This window comes from Ailuropoda melanoleuca, chromosome 1 (assembly GCF_002007445.2).
Source record: "Ailuropoda melanoleuca isolate Jingjing chromosome 1, ASM200744v2, whole genome shotgun sequence".
In the NCBI taxonomy this organism is placed as follows: Eukaryota; Metazoa; Chordata; class Mammalia; order Carnivora; family Ursidae; genus Ailuropoda; species Ailuropoda melanoleuca.
In genome coordinates, this window is record NC_048218.1 from 67,281,647 (window position 1) to 67,297,842 (window position 16,196).

General features: G+C 36.0%; 1 protein-coding gene across 1 annotated transcript in view; it reads right to left on the reverse strand.

The window, feature by feature from the left end:
* The window catches only part of OSBPL11 (oxysterol binding protein like 11), an 84,695-nt gene that overhangs the window by 24,683 nt on the left and 43,816 nt on the right, over positions 1-16,196 (reverse strand). Inside the window, exons 7-9 of the mRNA XM_002916768.4 lie at positions 13,561-13,706; positions 7,397-7,537; positions 1,919-2,417 (exon numbers count right to left, since the gene is read on the reverse strand). Coding sequence (XP_002916814.2) covers positions 1,919-2,417; positions 7,397-7,537; positions 13,561-13,706 — 786 coding nt within the window. The remainder of the gene's footprint in view (positions 1-1,918; positions 2,418-7,396; positions 7,538-13,560; positions 13,707-16,196) is intronic.

Here is a 16,196-nt window from a genome sequence, read left to right on the forward strand (position 1 = left end):
ATTTTCTTGTATTACCTTTACGGTCTTCACAAAGGGCGACAATAAATCAAGAATTATCAAGCCATTTCATAAGAAGCCTGGTTCTGGCTGTAATACATTTATATATAATGGGAGCTGTCAGAAGGCATATAGACAATACACTTGGGTATATTTTAAGGGTTTAATAGTAACTGCTAATTCATTTTAAGTTAGAAAAGGTATGTTTTGATTACTTTTCTAAAAATATGTCATCTTATAACCTAGGTTTCTGATCTCTAAGATTATATTTACCATAAATACCACTTGGAATATAATTTAAAATTGGAAGAATTTAAAATCAGTCAGTTTTGAATGTATATAATAGTTAGGACAAGAGATTCAAAGAATTCTAAAACCTCACTTATTCCACCATTAAATGGAATGTCCCAACAAATAAAAACAGAACATGTTCCTATTAGAACAAAATGAATTGTCGTTAAGTCCCACTCTGATTTTATTTACTTTCTATTGAGATTACTATAGAAATTTTATTTCTAAAAGGCAATCCATAAATATATAATTAGCACATAAATACTAAAAATTACCTATTTTATACAGCCTTCATTATTAATGCAAGGTTAAGCTATTAATGCTTTTCCTTATTTCCTGAAGCATTTCCTTTCTTGAAGAGGCTACCATCAACAGAATCTCATCAGTAAGAGCTAACTGTCTGCAAGGAGAGTATGTTAGAGGAGGGGGTTCTAAATCTGGCTAGGCCTTAACTTTTGTGACCCTGAACATGTCTCATCACCTCTAGACTTGTTTTTTTCATCTATAAAACAAACTGATTTATGAAGATCTTAGAGCTAATGTTATGAAGCTTATAACTGAAGGTGGCAAACGTTTTTTTAACTAATAAAACATGAGTACTTTCTAGTGTTATAAAAGCTTTAACTTAAAATTATTATTTGGAAATTGGTAAGACTCATATCACAACAGATCTTATTGAGGAAAACTGAAAGGGGGGATAAAGTTCTTTTCTACAGCTACAGTAACACAGTCTCAAAATGTTAATATCATAGACTTAATTATGCCATGCTAACGTATTTTTGAACAATTATTCCATGCACAAAGGTTTTCCTTTAGCATTAAAATGATAGGTTTTTTTTCTGCCATTGTATTTTCATTAACTCTACAAGTATTTCTGTAGAAGCTTTTTGTTGTTGTTTACTTTTTGGCAATTACCTTAAATTATCTTTTCATAACTTTTTGCTGAAGTGGAATTAAAGACTGGCGATGTATTTTAAAGTATTACCTCCTCAGGTAATACTTGTGTATTTCCTCAGGAAATACAAAAGATCAAGCTAGAAGATATTTCTAGGTAATACATTTCTTGAGTGCTTTTTATAATAATGAAAATATGGAAACAACTTCAATGTCCAAATAGAGGAAGGTCAAATAAAAGATGGTAAATATCTCATTACATAGGATATTATACAGTCACTAAAACATGTTTTAAAGTATTATCAATGACATGGGAAAATGAATATTTATTGCAAAAAAGCAGGACACAAAACTATATATAGAGAACTAATCACAACTTTACAAAACAAAAATAAAAGTATGAACATATACACAACAGAAAAAATACAAAATGCTAGCTAAATTTATCCTTCTCTGGATGGAGGTATTAGAGATGGTTTATTTTCCTCTTGATACTTTTCTAAGTTTTCCAAATATTCTAAAATAAAAAATTTTATATTTAGAATCAGGGAAAAAAATTTAAGAAGATAATTTATATTTGTCCATAAATATGAGCCCCCTTCCCCACCATTCTAGAACACACTAAAAAATGGAATAAAAAAGTAGCACATGTAACATTTCAAATTTTTATTTATCTAGCTTCCCCAAATTTAAGATTATAGTTTGATATTAAAAATTAGAGAACAGTTTTACTTACCTTCTCCAACCATTGTCACGCCTATCGACATGCCTAAGAATTTGCTCTTAGTCCAAACATGCGCATTTACACACATCTTCCTCTCCGCACATTCTGCATAAAATCCTGAGACTGGAGGATGATGGGAAACCTGCTCAGCAACAAATCTGACTGTATAACAGTCTGATCCCACCTGGCTCAAAGTGTCCTCTGACAGAGGAGCATGATTTGTAACTGCCTGGGTGGAAGAGCTGCTGATAACACTGGATGCCACCTCGCTTTTCGGCATCCTCCAGGAGCAGTGAAATGTTTCTCCAATGATAGGATTGTACGGTTTCTTAGCAATGGCTCCTTTACGGCCTTCATGAAATGAGGTAAGGTAGTACTCAACAAAACGAATCATTCTATCCTCAGCTGTGGCTCCATTAGTGATGGCTATAAATAGGTCTGGATGAGACATAAAGTCTGCATACATTTCCAGCAAAGAACGCTTCTCTAGGATAAATGTAGGAAGCACCACCTAAAACAACAACAAAAATCAACCAAACAGTAAAACTTTAATCATGTATAAATCTGTAGAAAACGATTCTTACCTTTCTGAAAACATTTCATTCTAGAGGAGTATTCAAGTCACAGAAGTATTTGGTCTCATTAAAAAATAAGCATGCTTAAAAGGAAATGAAAATCAAGTGGTTAAGATTAAATACCAATTCAGGAGTTCAAGAGGATCAAGTCTGAGATGTTTTTTTAAAAATCCTCTAACTCCTAGACTGGATTAAAGTATCATCAGGGAAATTATGGTAAAACTCAAATGTTAGCCATGATTTTTTTCCTTTCCTTTTTTTTTTTTTTTTTAAAGATTTTATTTATTTATTTGACAGAGAGAGACAGTCAGCAAGAGACGGAACACAAGCAGGGGGAGTGGGAGAGGAAGCAGGTTCCCAGTGAAGCAGGGAGCCCAATGTGGGGTTCGATCCCAGAACTCTGGGATCAGGCCCTGAGCCGAAGGCAGACGCTTAATGACTGAGCCACCCAGGCGCCCCTCCTTTCCTACTTTAAAAATAAATTACAGATGACTGATTAAGATGAGAGAAGAGAAGAGATATTTTCACTCCCTGAAACTAGACAGACTACAGAGATCACTGATCAAAGCAAACATTTTACCTTACACTTAATTTTAAGCACAAGAGAACTGTTTTCAAGAAGGAAACTTTTATTTTTTATTTATTTTTTTAATTAAAGATCTTATTTGTTTGAGAGAGAGACAGCATGAGCAAGAGAGCAAGTGAGCACAAGCCTGGGGGGAGAGGCAGAGGGAGAAGCAAACTCCCTGCTGAATAGGGAACCCGATGCAGGTCTCTATCCCAAGACCCTGGGATCATGACCTGAGACAAAGGCAAATACTTAACTGAGCCACCCAGGAACCCCAAGAAGGGAACTTTTTAAAAGTAGGCTCCACATCCAATGAAGGCCATGAACTCACAACCCAGAGATCATGCTCTACTGAGCCATCCAGGCACCCCTCAAGGGAACTTTCGCTTTTCATGAAGATGGTGCCAACGGTGAAGGAGGAATCCCCCGCCCCTTCCCCACCCAAAGCAGGGGCCAAAGCAAAGGCTCTGAAGGCCAAGAAAGTGGTGCTGAAAGGTGCCAACAGTCATATGCACAGAAAAAGAAAATCTGCAAAAAGAAAATCTGCATGTCACCTACCTTCCAACGCACCAAGATACTACATCTCTGAAAGTAGCCCAAATATTGTTGAAAGAGTGCCCCCGTGAGAAACAAGCTTCACCACTATGCTGTCATCAAGTTCCCCCTGATTACCAAGTTAACCATGAATAAAACAGAAGACAACAGCACACTTGCAGATGTCCAGGCCAGCAAGCACCAGATCAAACAGGCTATGAGGAAGCTCTACGACATTGAGGGGCCACCCTGATCCGCCCTGATGGAGATAAGGGGTATGTTCAAATGGCTCCTGACCATGATGCTTTGGATATGGCCAACAACAAAACTGGGATCATCTAAATGGAAGTCCAGGTGGCTGAATCTAAATTTTTTCACTGGAAAAAACCCCAAAACACACAAAAAGGGTACTTTTGACACCGAAAGCCAGGTTAAGTGTAAGGAAGATTACTTTATCTTTTTTTTTTTTTTAAGATTTTATTTATTTAGAGAGAGAAAGAGTGCTTCTGAGCAGGGGGAAGGGCAAAGGGGGGGAAGAGAATCTACAGCAGACTCTTGAGCTGAGCTCGGGGCCTGATCTACGACACTGAAATCAGGACCTGAACCAAACGAGGTCAAGAGTCCGACCCTTAACCAACTGAATAGGTCGGTTCAGGCACCCTGTGGATTAGTTTTCTTTAGAGCAGAATTGGAGAGGCACTGCAAACTGGTTCAACAAATTGAGAAAGTAATCCTATATTTTTCAAGAGCCCAAAGATATTCATATCCATTTAGCCTAGTAATCATTCTTCTAGAAATTTAGCCTTAGGAAACAATATAAAGAAAGAAAAAGAAATGTGAAAATAAAATTAAAATCTAGCAACTGTGGTTGCTTTTAACTGTGGTTCTAGCAAACTTAAATATGGAACTTCCACCTGATAAACTTTATGTAATTTAAAAAGATGGTTATGGGGGCGCCTGGGTGGCGCAGTCGTTAAGCGTCTGCCTTCGGCTCAGGGCGTGATCCCAGCGTTCTGGGATCGAGCCCCGCATCAGGCTCCTCTGCTGGGAGCCTGCTTCTTCCTCTCCCACTCCCCCTGCTTGTGTTCCCTCTCTCGCTGGCTGTCTCTCTCTGTCTAATAAATAAATAAATCTTTAAAAATAGATAAATAAATAAATAAAAATAAAAAGATGGTTATGGGGGAAACAAAAGATGGTTATGAAGATGATACAACTAATACAAAAGATACTAATGTTTTAGGTTCATTTCATGGTGGACTGAACACAAACATCTTAATTGCACTTTCTTCTGAAATCCATTAAAATTATATTGAATATATTTTACATAAAGACAAACCTAAAGATACCAGGAATGTAGACAAAAGCAACAACTTTTATTTAAGAGTGTGTGCATGAGAGCTGGTGGGAGAGGGAGAGAGAGAATCTTAAGCAGGCTCTACACCCAGTGTGGACCATGATGTAGGGCTCAATCTCATGACACTGAGATCATGACCTGAGCCCAAATCAGTTCTTTAAACTGTTTATACACACAGAAGACTGTGTATAATACATTTCAGAAAGAAAGAATATTAACTGAAAAAAGGAAATGTTAACAAAATTGGAAATAAACTACATTATATGAAGAAAGACTGGAAAGAATTCTCAAAACTGAGTGTTGTGTTGTTAGGGTAATGAAATCACAGGAGATTTTTTCCTTTATTTTCCCAAACTTTCTGTGAACTGTATAATTATACAGAATCCATAATATTATTTAAAAAGGAACAAGATGAACAGTTATTACTTATTCACAACATGCAGGCTGGGAGCATGGTTACCTTTCTTGCTGCTGTAGTTCCAGCACCTAGCACAGTGTCTGGAATATAAGAGGCGCTCAAAAAGTATTTGTTGTATCAGTGTTTTGTTAGAAAGGAAGGTAGATGTGACTGCAGTTCAGTCACCAAGATTTTTAAATGTTACTCAAAAAGTACCATTCTTTTCAATGTTATGCTAATGTTCATAATTCATCGTTGGTTAATGTTGATGATTTTATACATAAATACTATATATGTATTTATATCTTTAATTAACAAGGAACAAATGTGGGGAAGCTGTATTATATATAGTTATCATGCCTAGAGAAAGCTTTACCATCTGGATTACTATCACAGCATATTCTTTTCAAATGTTCTTATGCCTCATAAACCCCCATATTATTTTTATGACTTATAAACCTAAATCTACTAGGGACAGCAAACACCAGAATAACCAAACCTTTCATATCATTATTCATTTTAACTGATTTTATAGCTAATAGTTTTTTCTGAACCACTAATATGAAAATATTTCTAGAATAGAAATGACACCCAGTTGAAATGTTAAGGTTAGATGAAAGAGGAAAGATTAATGGGTTTCTTTAATTTCTAAAATGTCTGTTTCTTAGTAGGCTTTTAACTCAATCCATTTTCTTTAAAACTCCCCTGTAATCACTGCAAGTAAAGAAAGAAATGTGTTTTGATTTTGAGATGCTTCAAAGTAAAGATGAAAGGCAAAATGCTTTCTATTTAAGTTACATCTTACTTAAGTCACTTTTAATCTACACTTTCACTATCTTCACTGACATCAAAATCCTTAATTTGAAATATATATCCTGATGTCAGTTCTGAAATTCCATACAAATCCAAAGTAGTGTCAGTAGTAATTCTAAGTACATAATCCCACAGTAGTAATATTTGACATACATAGGTTCTGAACCTAATTTCCTTTTCAAATTAACGTCACAGATTGATTGCTAAAATAAATGAAGACACGGTAATTAGATAAACTGGAAATGGAAGACTGGCCTAAAATTAAAAAATGTAGATTAGTGTTTCTCAAACTTTAACATATATAAGAACACACGGGGATCTTATTAAAATATAGATCTGGTCCTCTAAGCTTGGGGTTGGGGGCTGAGAGTCAGAACTTCTAACATGTTCTCCAGCAATGATGATGCTACTAGTCTTCAGACAACAATATTTTTTTTTCCGGTTTTAGTCAGGTATAATTGATAAATAAAACTGTAAGATATTTAAAGTGATTTGATAATATGTGTCCATTGTAAAAGAATTCCCACATCTAGTTAATTCAGACCACACTTTTAAAGTAAGCAAGGCTACAGACCAGGGGACCGCAAAGTATGGCCTTTGGGGAAAATCTGGCCTGTTTTTATAAATAATATTTTGTTGGAACACAGCCATGCCTAGTCCAACATATTATCTGTGGCTGCTTTCATACTATAAAGGCAAAGCTGAGTAGTTCCAACAGAGACCTGTGTCTGCATAGCCAAAAATATTTATTATCTGGCTCTTTACAGAAAATGTTTGCTGACCTTTGTTATAGATAACATCCAAAATGTACTATCCAACATGGCAAGTAAGAGTAAAGTAGAAGTGTCAATGTTTTTCATGGTTTTCTGGGATTATACCCTTTTCTTTAGATTCTCCAGTTCTGTATACCAATGGACCTCTTTTATTTGTACAGAAACAAGATTATAGGTGTCTACTTGCCATGTGATTTCCTGCTGCACAAGATAATTGTCATATTTTTTATGAAATAAGAAATGCTCATCAAAAGACTAAGAAACCAGGGGCACCTAGCTGGCTCAGTCCATGGATCTTGGGGCTCTAAGTTCAAGCCCCCACCCAGGGTAGAGACATTACTTAAAAAATAAAATATTGAAAAAAACAACACATTAAGAAACCAATTCATAAAGAATAAAAAGCCCTAACAACATAAACAATTACAGGTCGTCCTAGTGACCTACTGATCTCCATGGCCAGTTATCCCGGTACTTACTCTCGTTAAATCCATGCCCAGCTTCAGCTGTGACAAGAGATGCAGGATGACACTACGCTGCTCTTCCACAGCTCCCAGGTCATCCTCCTTGTTGTCACATGTATCCTCTACCTCATCATCTGCATTGATTTCTTCAGGTTCCTTGAAGTCAAAGCAAAAATCTAGCGTTATAAGTGCTTATTAAGATCCATTAAGAATAAAAGTCTCTTTTCTGTCACTGCTTCTTTGTGCAAGAAGGCTCTTGTGTTTTCTTTCTTTTCAATATAGAGATTGGATTAAACAGCAAGCTTTGCAAACAGATAGGACAGACTTCATTGCTAATTAAAGGACAGACTTCACAGCCACGTTACAAAAAAAAAAAAGAAGAAAAGCATGAACAGCAGACCTGAACACATTTATATTGGGCCTAAATGAATCTGGGAATGAGCAATAATCTTTGTAAAAATATGCCTTACATCACTTAGCCATGAAACAGATTTCCATCATATGAGTCCATTATCATTTACATTGAACATATTGTGGTTTTGACATAAAAATAATATATAAAATACATATATTTTGTAAACATGGGATTTTTCAAAAAGAGTGAAAAATGTCTTATATTGAATCTCAGGCTTTGCAGGATTGGCCACCTGTTTGGAGCCACCACCAACACCTATAATTTAAGTTGAAGATGCTTTGAGAATAAAATATTTGCCCCATTTTTTTTAAGATTGTATTTATTTATTTGAGAGAGAGAGAGTGAACATGAACAGGGGGAGGGGCAGAGGGAGAGAAACAAGCAGACTCCGGCTGAGCAGGGAGCCCGATGTGGGGCTCAATCCCAGGACCCTGGGATCGTGACCTGCCGAAGGCAGCCACTGAACCAATTAAGTCACCCAGGCACCCCAATATTTGCCCTTTTTTAAGGCTAAAACTAGGGACGTCTGGGTGGCTCAGTCGGTTAAGCATCTGCCTTCAGTTCAGGTCATGATCCCAGGGACATGGGATAGAGTCCTACATCAGGCTCCTTACTCAGCAGGGAGCCTGCTTCTCCCTCTGCCTCCCACTCTCCCTGCTTGTGCGTGTGCTCCCTCTCTCTGACAAACAAATAAATAAAATCTTTTTTTTTTTTTAAAGATTTTATTTATTTATGTGACAGAGACAGCCGGCGAGAGGGAATACAAGCAGGGGGAGTGGGAGAGAAAGAAGCAGGCTCCCAGCAAAGGAGCCTGATGTGGGGTTCGATCCCAGAACGCCAGGATGAGGCCCTGAGCCGAAGGCAGACACTTAACGACTGCGCCACCCAGGCGCCCCCAAATAAATAAAATCTTAAAAAATAAATAAAGCTAAAACTATACAAATAAAATTTTAAAGTGTACATGTCAAGTCTTACTACTATAATCTATATTTTGATATTCATTCATTCTTGGAGATGTCAGGAAGAAACTGCAGGGTTGAAGAGAATTCTAGGTGCAGATATGGAAACCCTACAGTTGCTCATGTTGTCTTAATGACACAAAAAGGTTCTCTGCACAGTTCTTTGATCAATCATTTTCTCTTGAAAAACTGAAAATGTTTACCTTCAACAGCATCTTAGTTCCAGATAATTGGTTAAAAGAAATTTAATTTCTTAATCCTACTTAACCAATTTCAAATAACAGTTTCAAATTCCAAGATTCTGTAGAATCTTTATGTTCACTTCTCATGTGTATGTAGGGCGGGGTCCCAGCTCTGTCAGTGGTACCTCTTTTTGTACTTTTGTACAAGAGAGCTTTGGTATTACAATAGACTTTAAGTTATAAGGATTTTAGTATATATGCTGCCAAAGCGAGCACTAAGTTATGAGGATTTTAAAAAGGAAATGATTTTGATGTCTCTGCCTCTGATTTTCTCTTCATACAATTAAATCCTATCAAGTGAGAAGCCCATCTGTTCACTGTAGCTAGGCAAAAAACAATCCTAATCAGGCATAAAATCAAGAATACAATGTTCTCAAATATTAAAAATTATTAAGAACAAAATATAAAACACAGCAACAGAATTAAAGAATAATGGGTTTCTGTCATTCTTTTGTCTTTTTCTCCTTTTTCCTCTTCCCTTTTACCAAGCAAACCTACTATGCTCAAATTCTGATAATTTAATTAATGGTCTATTCATTTCCTCATGTTAAGACAACACAGACAACTATGGTTTGTATGTATCAGAACTACTTCTGTTTTTACAACCTTAAGGAGAGATCCCAAAAGCTTTCTAAATTCCCCTTTTCAATGGCTAGTGAGTCTGTCAGGAAGTATTTCCTGTCGCCTACTCTAATCAGTTGTACAATATGGTCTAATAAAGTTTTAAGTATACTTGTGAATCTTTATTCACTATACAATGGGGGAAAAGTTGATCATCCTCCTCTCTACATATGGATACCAAATATAATTACTCATTTGAGAAATGTCGAGAAAACCCCTATCAGGTCTCAATTAAATAATGTTCTCCAACCCTCTGAAGAGATACCATTACATTTGGAGTCAGAACCTAGGACACAGATTAGTAATACAAATATAACCTTAACATTACTATATAATACAAAGTTTACTTTGCACTTTGGAACTTCCTCTAATGAAAATAATATTAAAGAAATAAAACATAATCTAGCAGAAAAAATATTTAAAAGAGTATAGTTCTTGCTGTTTTTAGAAAAACAGTCATATTGTTTATTGGAACAAAAAAAAGAGGAATTCAATTAATTACTGATTCTAAATATTGGTGTGAATGCAAGAATTTGGAAGCTTTCCTTTCTTTTTGAAATGTCTCTTCTTAAAGGTCATCATCCATTTCGTAAAGAAAAGCTTAAGTTTTAAAGCATTACCAAAGTTCAAATGAATGTGCTCAAATGTGTAATTGTCCTATAAATCCAGAATGGTTAGCAGACAGTGGCAAGAGCTGTTGGGTTTCTAAGAATTCATAGTATTTGGACACTGCATGGCAAAAGGAAACCCCAATATTCCACCAAACTCCTACTAACCCTATCTTTGTCCTTCTGATTTCTGACTTGGGCACAAAGGAACTGTGGGCTTCATTCTAGCCTTACTAGGGTTTACTTTTTCCATACCTGGCAGCAAAATCTCCCCCACTACATGTCTGTCTCCAGCTTGCATTAACACTCATATTTCAAGAAGGCATGTGTGAAATTTTTAGAAAATTCAGGTCTATTCTGATGTGCTTGAGTAGTCTAGTGTCTTTGCAATTAAAAATAGTATCTGTGCACTTATTTCTTTCTACTTAGACTAGGTGATATATCTGGTCTACTCACTATTTCAAAAGATTTGGAGAGTGCCTGGGTGGCTCATTCGGTTAAGTGTCTGCCTTCGGCTCAGGTCATGATGCCAGGAGTCCCAGGATCAAGTCCCACATTGGGCTCCCTGCTCTGCGGGTAATCTGCATCTCCCTCTGACCCTGCCCCCTCTCATGCATTCTCTCTCTCAAATAAAATAAATACATACATACATAAATCTGGAAATATAACAATTTTCTCCTCCCCATCTGTGTCCCACCTTTAACTTATGCCTCTCTAACCCCCAAAACGCTTTGTATTCTCATTGAGAAGAGTGAAGATGTTAGAGTATATGATTTACAGTTTGTAATTTTCACTTGCAAATTATGTCTCTAGTCCTGCTCTCTCTCCAAAGCTTTGGTTTCATTATTTCTAATTGCTTTTCATATATGTTTACAATCATATATCCTCCTCTCACATAAAATTCATCATGTTCAGGGGCTCCTGGCTGGTACAGCATACGACTCTTGATCTTGGGGTTGTTGAGTTTGAGCCCAACACTGGGTAGAGAGATTACTTAAAAATACAATCGTTAAAAATTCAACATGTTCATAAACCATACCAATTTTTTTCTCTCAAAGGCTCTTTCTTCCTAGTCTTCCTAACTTTGTGAATTCTACCTAGTCATTTAGGTTCACAAACTTGGGAGTTATCTTTCATCTAACCCTACAACCAGTCAATCACAAGTCCACCTGACTTTCATTTGAAATGCACATTACCTATTCATTTGTCTTCATTTCTACCTCCATAGCCTTCTATCGACACTTTAATTCTAGGTCGTATCAATACCAATTTTCTTAAACACCCCATGCTCATGATTTTCTCATCTATTACATTAAGACTAAATTCTTCTGTATGATTTTTATGTTCCTTGGAGGCACAATTTACATTGTATTTTATGGAGCAGTGGCTCCAGGGATTATCACTCTCCAGAGAATGCAGTGAATGGTCATCTGGATTTATAAAATCCAATCACCCTGTGATCATTTTCCATAAACGAGGTGCTCTGCTATATTCATTTTATGTTCATAACAATCTTGTAAGATATTATTACCCCTGCTTTACAGATGAGAAAATCGAAACTAACTGGCTAATTATTGGTCCACATGTCAGTAAATGACAGGACCTGGGTTTAAAACCATCAGATAAGCTTTCACCACGATAAGCACATTTGCCTTGTATCCCTGGCTCCTGTTATTCCTCCACCTTGAGATTATCCTACTACTCCTCTCCTCTTCAAATCCTGTCTTCTTTCAAAGCCTGATTCCAATTCCACCCTCTCTCCAAAGCATTCCTCATCCACTCTACTCAATACACCTCTCTTTCTTTCTCTCAATGCCCATATCCCAACAGTCTAAACTGTATCAAGACAGAAAAAAAAAATGCTGCTTCATGTTATCCTCTCATTGTTTCAGTGTATATGTAATTCTGATTCCAAGCAGATTATTAAGTCTCTTCAGTGAAAGAATTATGTCTTTGATTTTTTTGTGTCTCCTCTAATTCCTAACACTGGACTTGTCATACACTAGAATAGCTTAATAAATACTAACTGCTTGACTCTAGAAATGATCTGGTCAAAAAGTTAAAGGAAAAAAAATTATTTCATACTGTTTTTCTTCTGTCCACACTAATGCCATCGCCTGCCTCGTTAAGCCAAGGTCTTGGCCAGTTTTGGAAGCCTCTGCATCATGTACTACCACTTTTTTTTTTTTTAAGATTTATTTATTTATTTGGTGGGGGAGCAGAGAGGGAGAGAGAGAATCTCAAGTAGACTCCCTGCTGAGCACAGAGCCAGCTGGGGGCTCGGTCTCATGACCCTGAGACGAAATCAAGAGTCAGACGCTCCACTGAGTCACCCAGGCGCCCCATGTACTTCTTTTAAAAAGTAATTTATTAATATATAAATAACCATAAGCTGTGCATTACTCTTGACTCAATATTCCACTTGGGACTATAACCTAAAGAAATAATACAAATTAAGAGGAGGGAAAAAACAGCAGATAAGATGACATAGTGTTATTTATAATAAAAAAAATAACAAAGAGCTTAGATATTTAATAGCTTACTTCAACGTTTAAAATTGTAATTATATAGGCCAGACAAAATGCTTAGAAGTATCAAGTAAAAAGAGCTTAAAATAAAACTATGTAATTATAATGACCATAAAAAAAAACACAAAAGGCAAAAGATCAATATGATTTTTTACAGTGGTGGAACTATGACTAGAATAAGACATTTTTTAGCTTCTGAGAAATATGGAATAGATAATACTTACAAAAATATTATAAAACCCTGAGACTATGCTATTTTGAGTAACACTTAAAAAAAACTGGTTTGAAAAAGTGCTTACAACAAAAAAGACTAAGTAGGAGGTTTTTAAACTTGTAAATTAAATAGTAAGCATCTAATAATGTTAAATTAAGATTTAAGAAGAAATGTAGGAGAGAAATATTATGCAAATAATCTTATATTAGATAAGTTATTCTCTAGAAAAATAAAAACATGCAAATTGCAACTTTTAAATACAGTTTTATCAAGTGAGCCCAAACTAAAAAAGGCACATAATTTATCAGAAACCAGGGATGTACTGTATGGTGACTAACGTAATATAATAAAAAAAAATTAAAAAAAAAAAGGCACATAATTTAACCTGCAAAACACAACGAGTACTGGTATTATACAACAGACCTCTTCTAAAGCCAGTGCTGTTTAAGTTAGAAAAACAATGTCTAGAGTCTCAAGAATGTTGCACTGGTGGTGTTAGGATGACTTGCACGCTCTGACAATGGAAAGAGAACTGAACCTTTCCAGTGATTCCTAGTTTTTACATCAAAACCATATTTTCACATTACCTTACCCTTGCTAATGGTCCAGACTCTTCAACACACTGCTCTTCTGGGACCGCCACTGGTTTACTTTGCTCAGTGGCAAAAGGCTGGTCAGCTCCATTTTTATAGTGGTTTGATAAAGGTATCTTTGGTTCTAACCACTCGATTGTCGTTCCTGATGAAGTAAGAGAAAACTTTCGCTGAAACTTGCTCATAATCTGGAAAGTTCAGCAGATGTGGATTTTATTAAACAATTTTGTTTTGAGCCCACAAGACTAAAAGCAATTCAACCTGCTAAGAGACTCTGCAAACAACCACTTGTAGCTCATTAGCATGAGCACCATGATTGGGTATTTTACAACAGAGCAACTTACAACTTGAAATGAGACACCTTTTAAAAGAATTCACCCTGAATGGGACTGAACTTCTGGGAAATCTGTACAGTATAATGTATTCCTGCCCTGAATAGCTGACTTGCTACCCTTTCTGTAAAACACACTGTTCCTCTCCCTAATGATCAAAAAATATGCAATTAGGGAGTCACAATTACGGGAGGAGCCTGGAATTTTGAAACAGAAGAATTTTCTTCGTTTTGGGACTGAACGTTACTCTCAGTAGCAATTTTCTAACCATTCAAGATAACCACCTTGATCTAATGTAAGTGTTGCAAATACATGTCCATTCCTCTTGTTTTTTAATCCTATAAAGAAGGTCCATATACTTTTAAACTGAAAGGCTTTTCTACTAAATAAATAATAGCTGACCCAGTGAAAGACAGTGGTCACATTTAGAGACCTGTCATCTTCTCAGTTAATGACTCAAATGTCTCTTATTACCCTCAACTAGTTTAACAAAGTGGATTCTATGCCTAATCAATAATGGAAAATGTTCCATTTGATTTCAGAGGCTGATCTAGGTTTCACAGAAGCTTGATTATTAGAATGCTACAATTAGAGATGTTAGACTACTATAGCAGAAGTTACAAAGACTAGGGAATTTACTTGGTCTATAATGAAATATCAGACTTCAGTGCAGGAATAAATTACTAAGTACCTACCAGGCTACCAGAGCATCCTGCCTTGCTACTCAGGCCAGTCTCTCAGGGAATAACCCAGTTCAAGAGCCCAGTTTCAAAAGTCCAAAGAAATGAAAACGTTTTGCTCCTACCTTAAAATGTTTATTCTTACTATCAATATCTAGATGTCTTTACTTCTAAAAATAAAATGCACAAAACACTAAATAAGAGATCCATTTTAAGAGATTGCTCAATTGATTGGAAACCACAATACTCTTTATCAAACCAATCATTTGGTCTCAAGACTCCTCTAAATCAATGATCCCTTGGACAACATACATTAAGACCTTATAGGACTAAACACTAATTTAAATTTAGATTTCATTTCTTTTGTCATCTCAAAATTTGAGTGAAAAGTAATTCAGTTTTTCTTTCCACAGTTCTATTTTTATTCTCAACTGACTGAAGATTAAATTTCTACAGATCTAATTTGGAAAATGACTGCTTATGTAAGAAATACCAATACTGGGGGCGCCTGGGTGGCACGGCGGTTAAGCGTCTGCCTTCGGCTCAGGGCGTGATCCCAGCGTTATGGGATCGAGCCATATCAGGCTCCTCCGCTATGAGCCTGCTTCTTCCTCTCCGACTCCCCCTGCTTGTGTTCCCTCTCTCGCTGTCTCTATCTCTGTCTCTGTCGCATAAATAAATAAAAAATCTTTAAAAAAAAAAAAAAAAAGAAATACCAATACTGGTTAATCAATTCCACCAAATATTCACAAATCCATGCTCCAAAACATAGTAATGAGGGAGAACAACTTTTACTTTAAACACTTCTATAAAGTTTACAGTCTCTTTCATTTTTTAACTAAAAAATGCAAATTTATATTGTACATGCTTCACTAATCATGAAGCAATCATTTAAAAATAGTTGTGTATTAAACTACACAAATGAAATTTCTAAGAATTAAAAAATTATATACATTTAATTAATCAAGTTTTAAGCATCTAGTATCTAGCACTGTGCTAGCTGATATGCTTTGTAAAAATTAAGTAGCATCAACTGAAAACAAACTATCATTTTCCTGACATTATTATTATAAACACTAGAATTAAACCAAATTTCACAGCTCAAGATAACTCCTCCAATGTTCAACACAGGAGAACAGTCAAGTAAACCAAAGAATTATCCCTTCAAAGGAATATAATGCAGCCAACAAAAACTGTGTTTACAAAACGCATAACATAAATTGGAAAATATTCTTGATATTACATTAAAAGTATAAGATAAAAACATATTTTCTAATAACGATATTTTCTAATAACGATGGGTAAAACAAACAAAAACTAAGGAGGAAAGAAAACTTGGTGGTGTATGTACTACTATTATCAGTGGCAATATCTGGTTGGTAGGCTAATGCATGATTTCTTTCTTTTTTTCAATTGTATAATAGTTCCTAATTTTTTTTTTTAAAGATTTTATTTATTAATTTGACAGCGAGAGGCAGCCAGCGAGAGAGGGAACACAAGCAGGGGGAGTGGGAGAGGAAGAAGCAGGTTCCCAGCGGAGCAGGGAGCCTGATGCGGGGCTTGATCCCAGCTGGGATCACGCCCTGAGCCGAAGGCAGATGCTTAACGACTGAGCCACCCAGG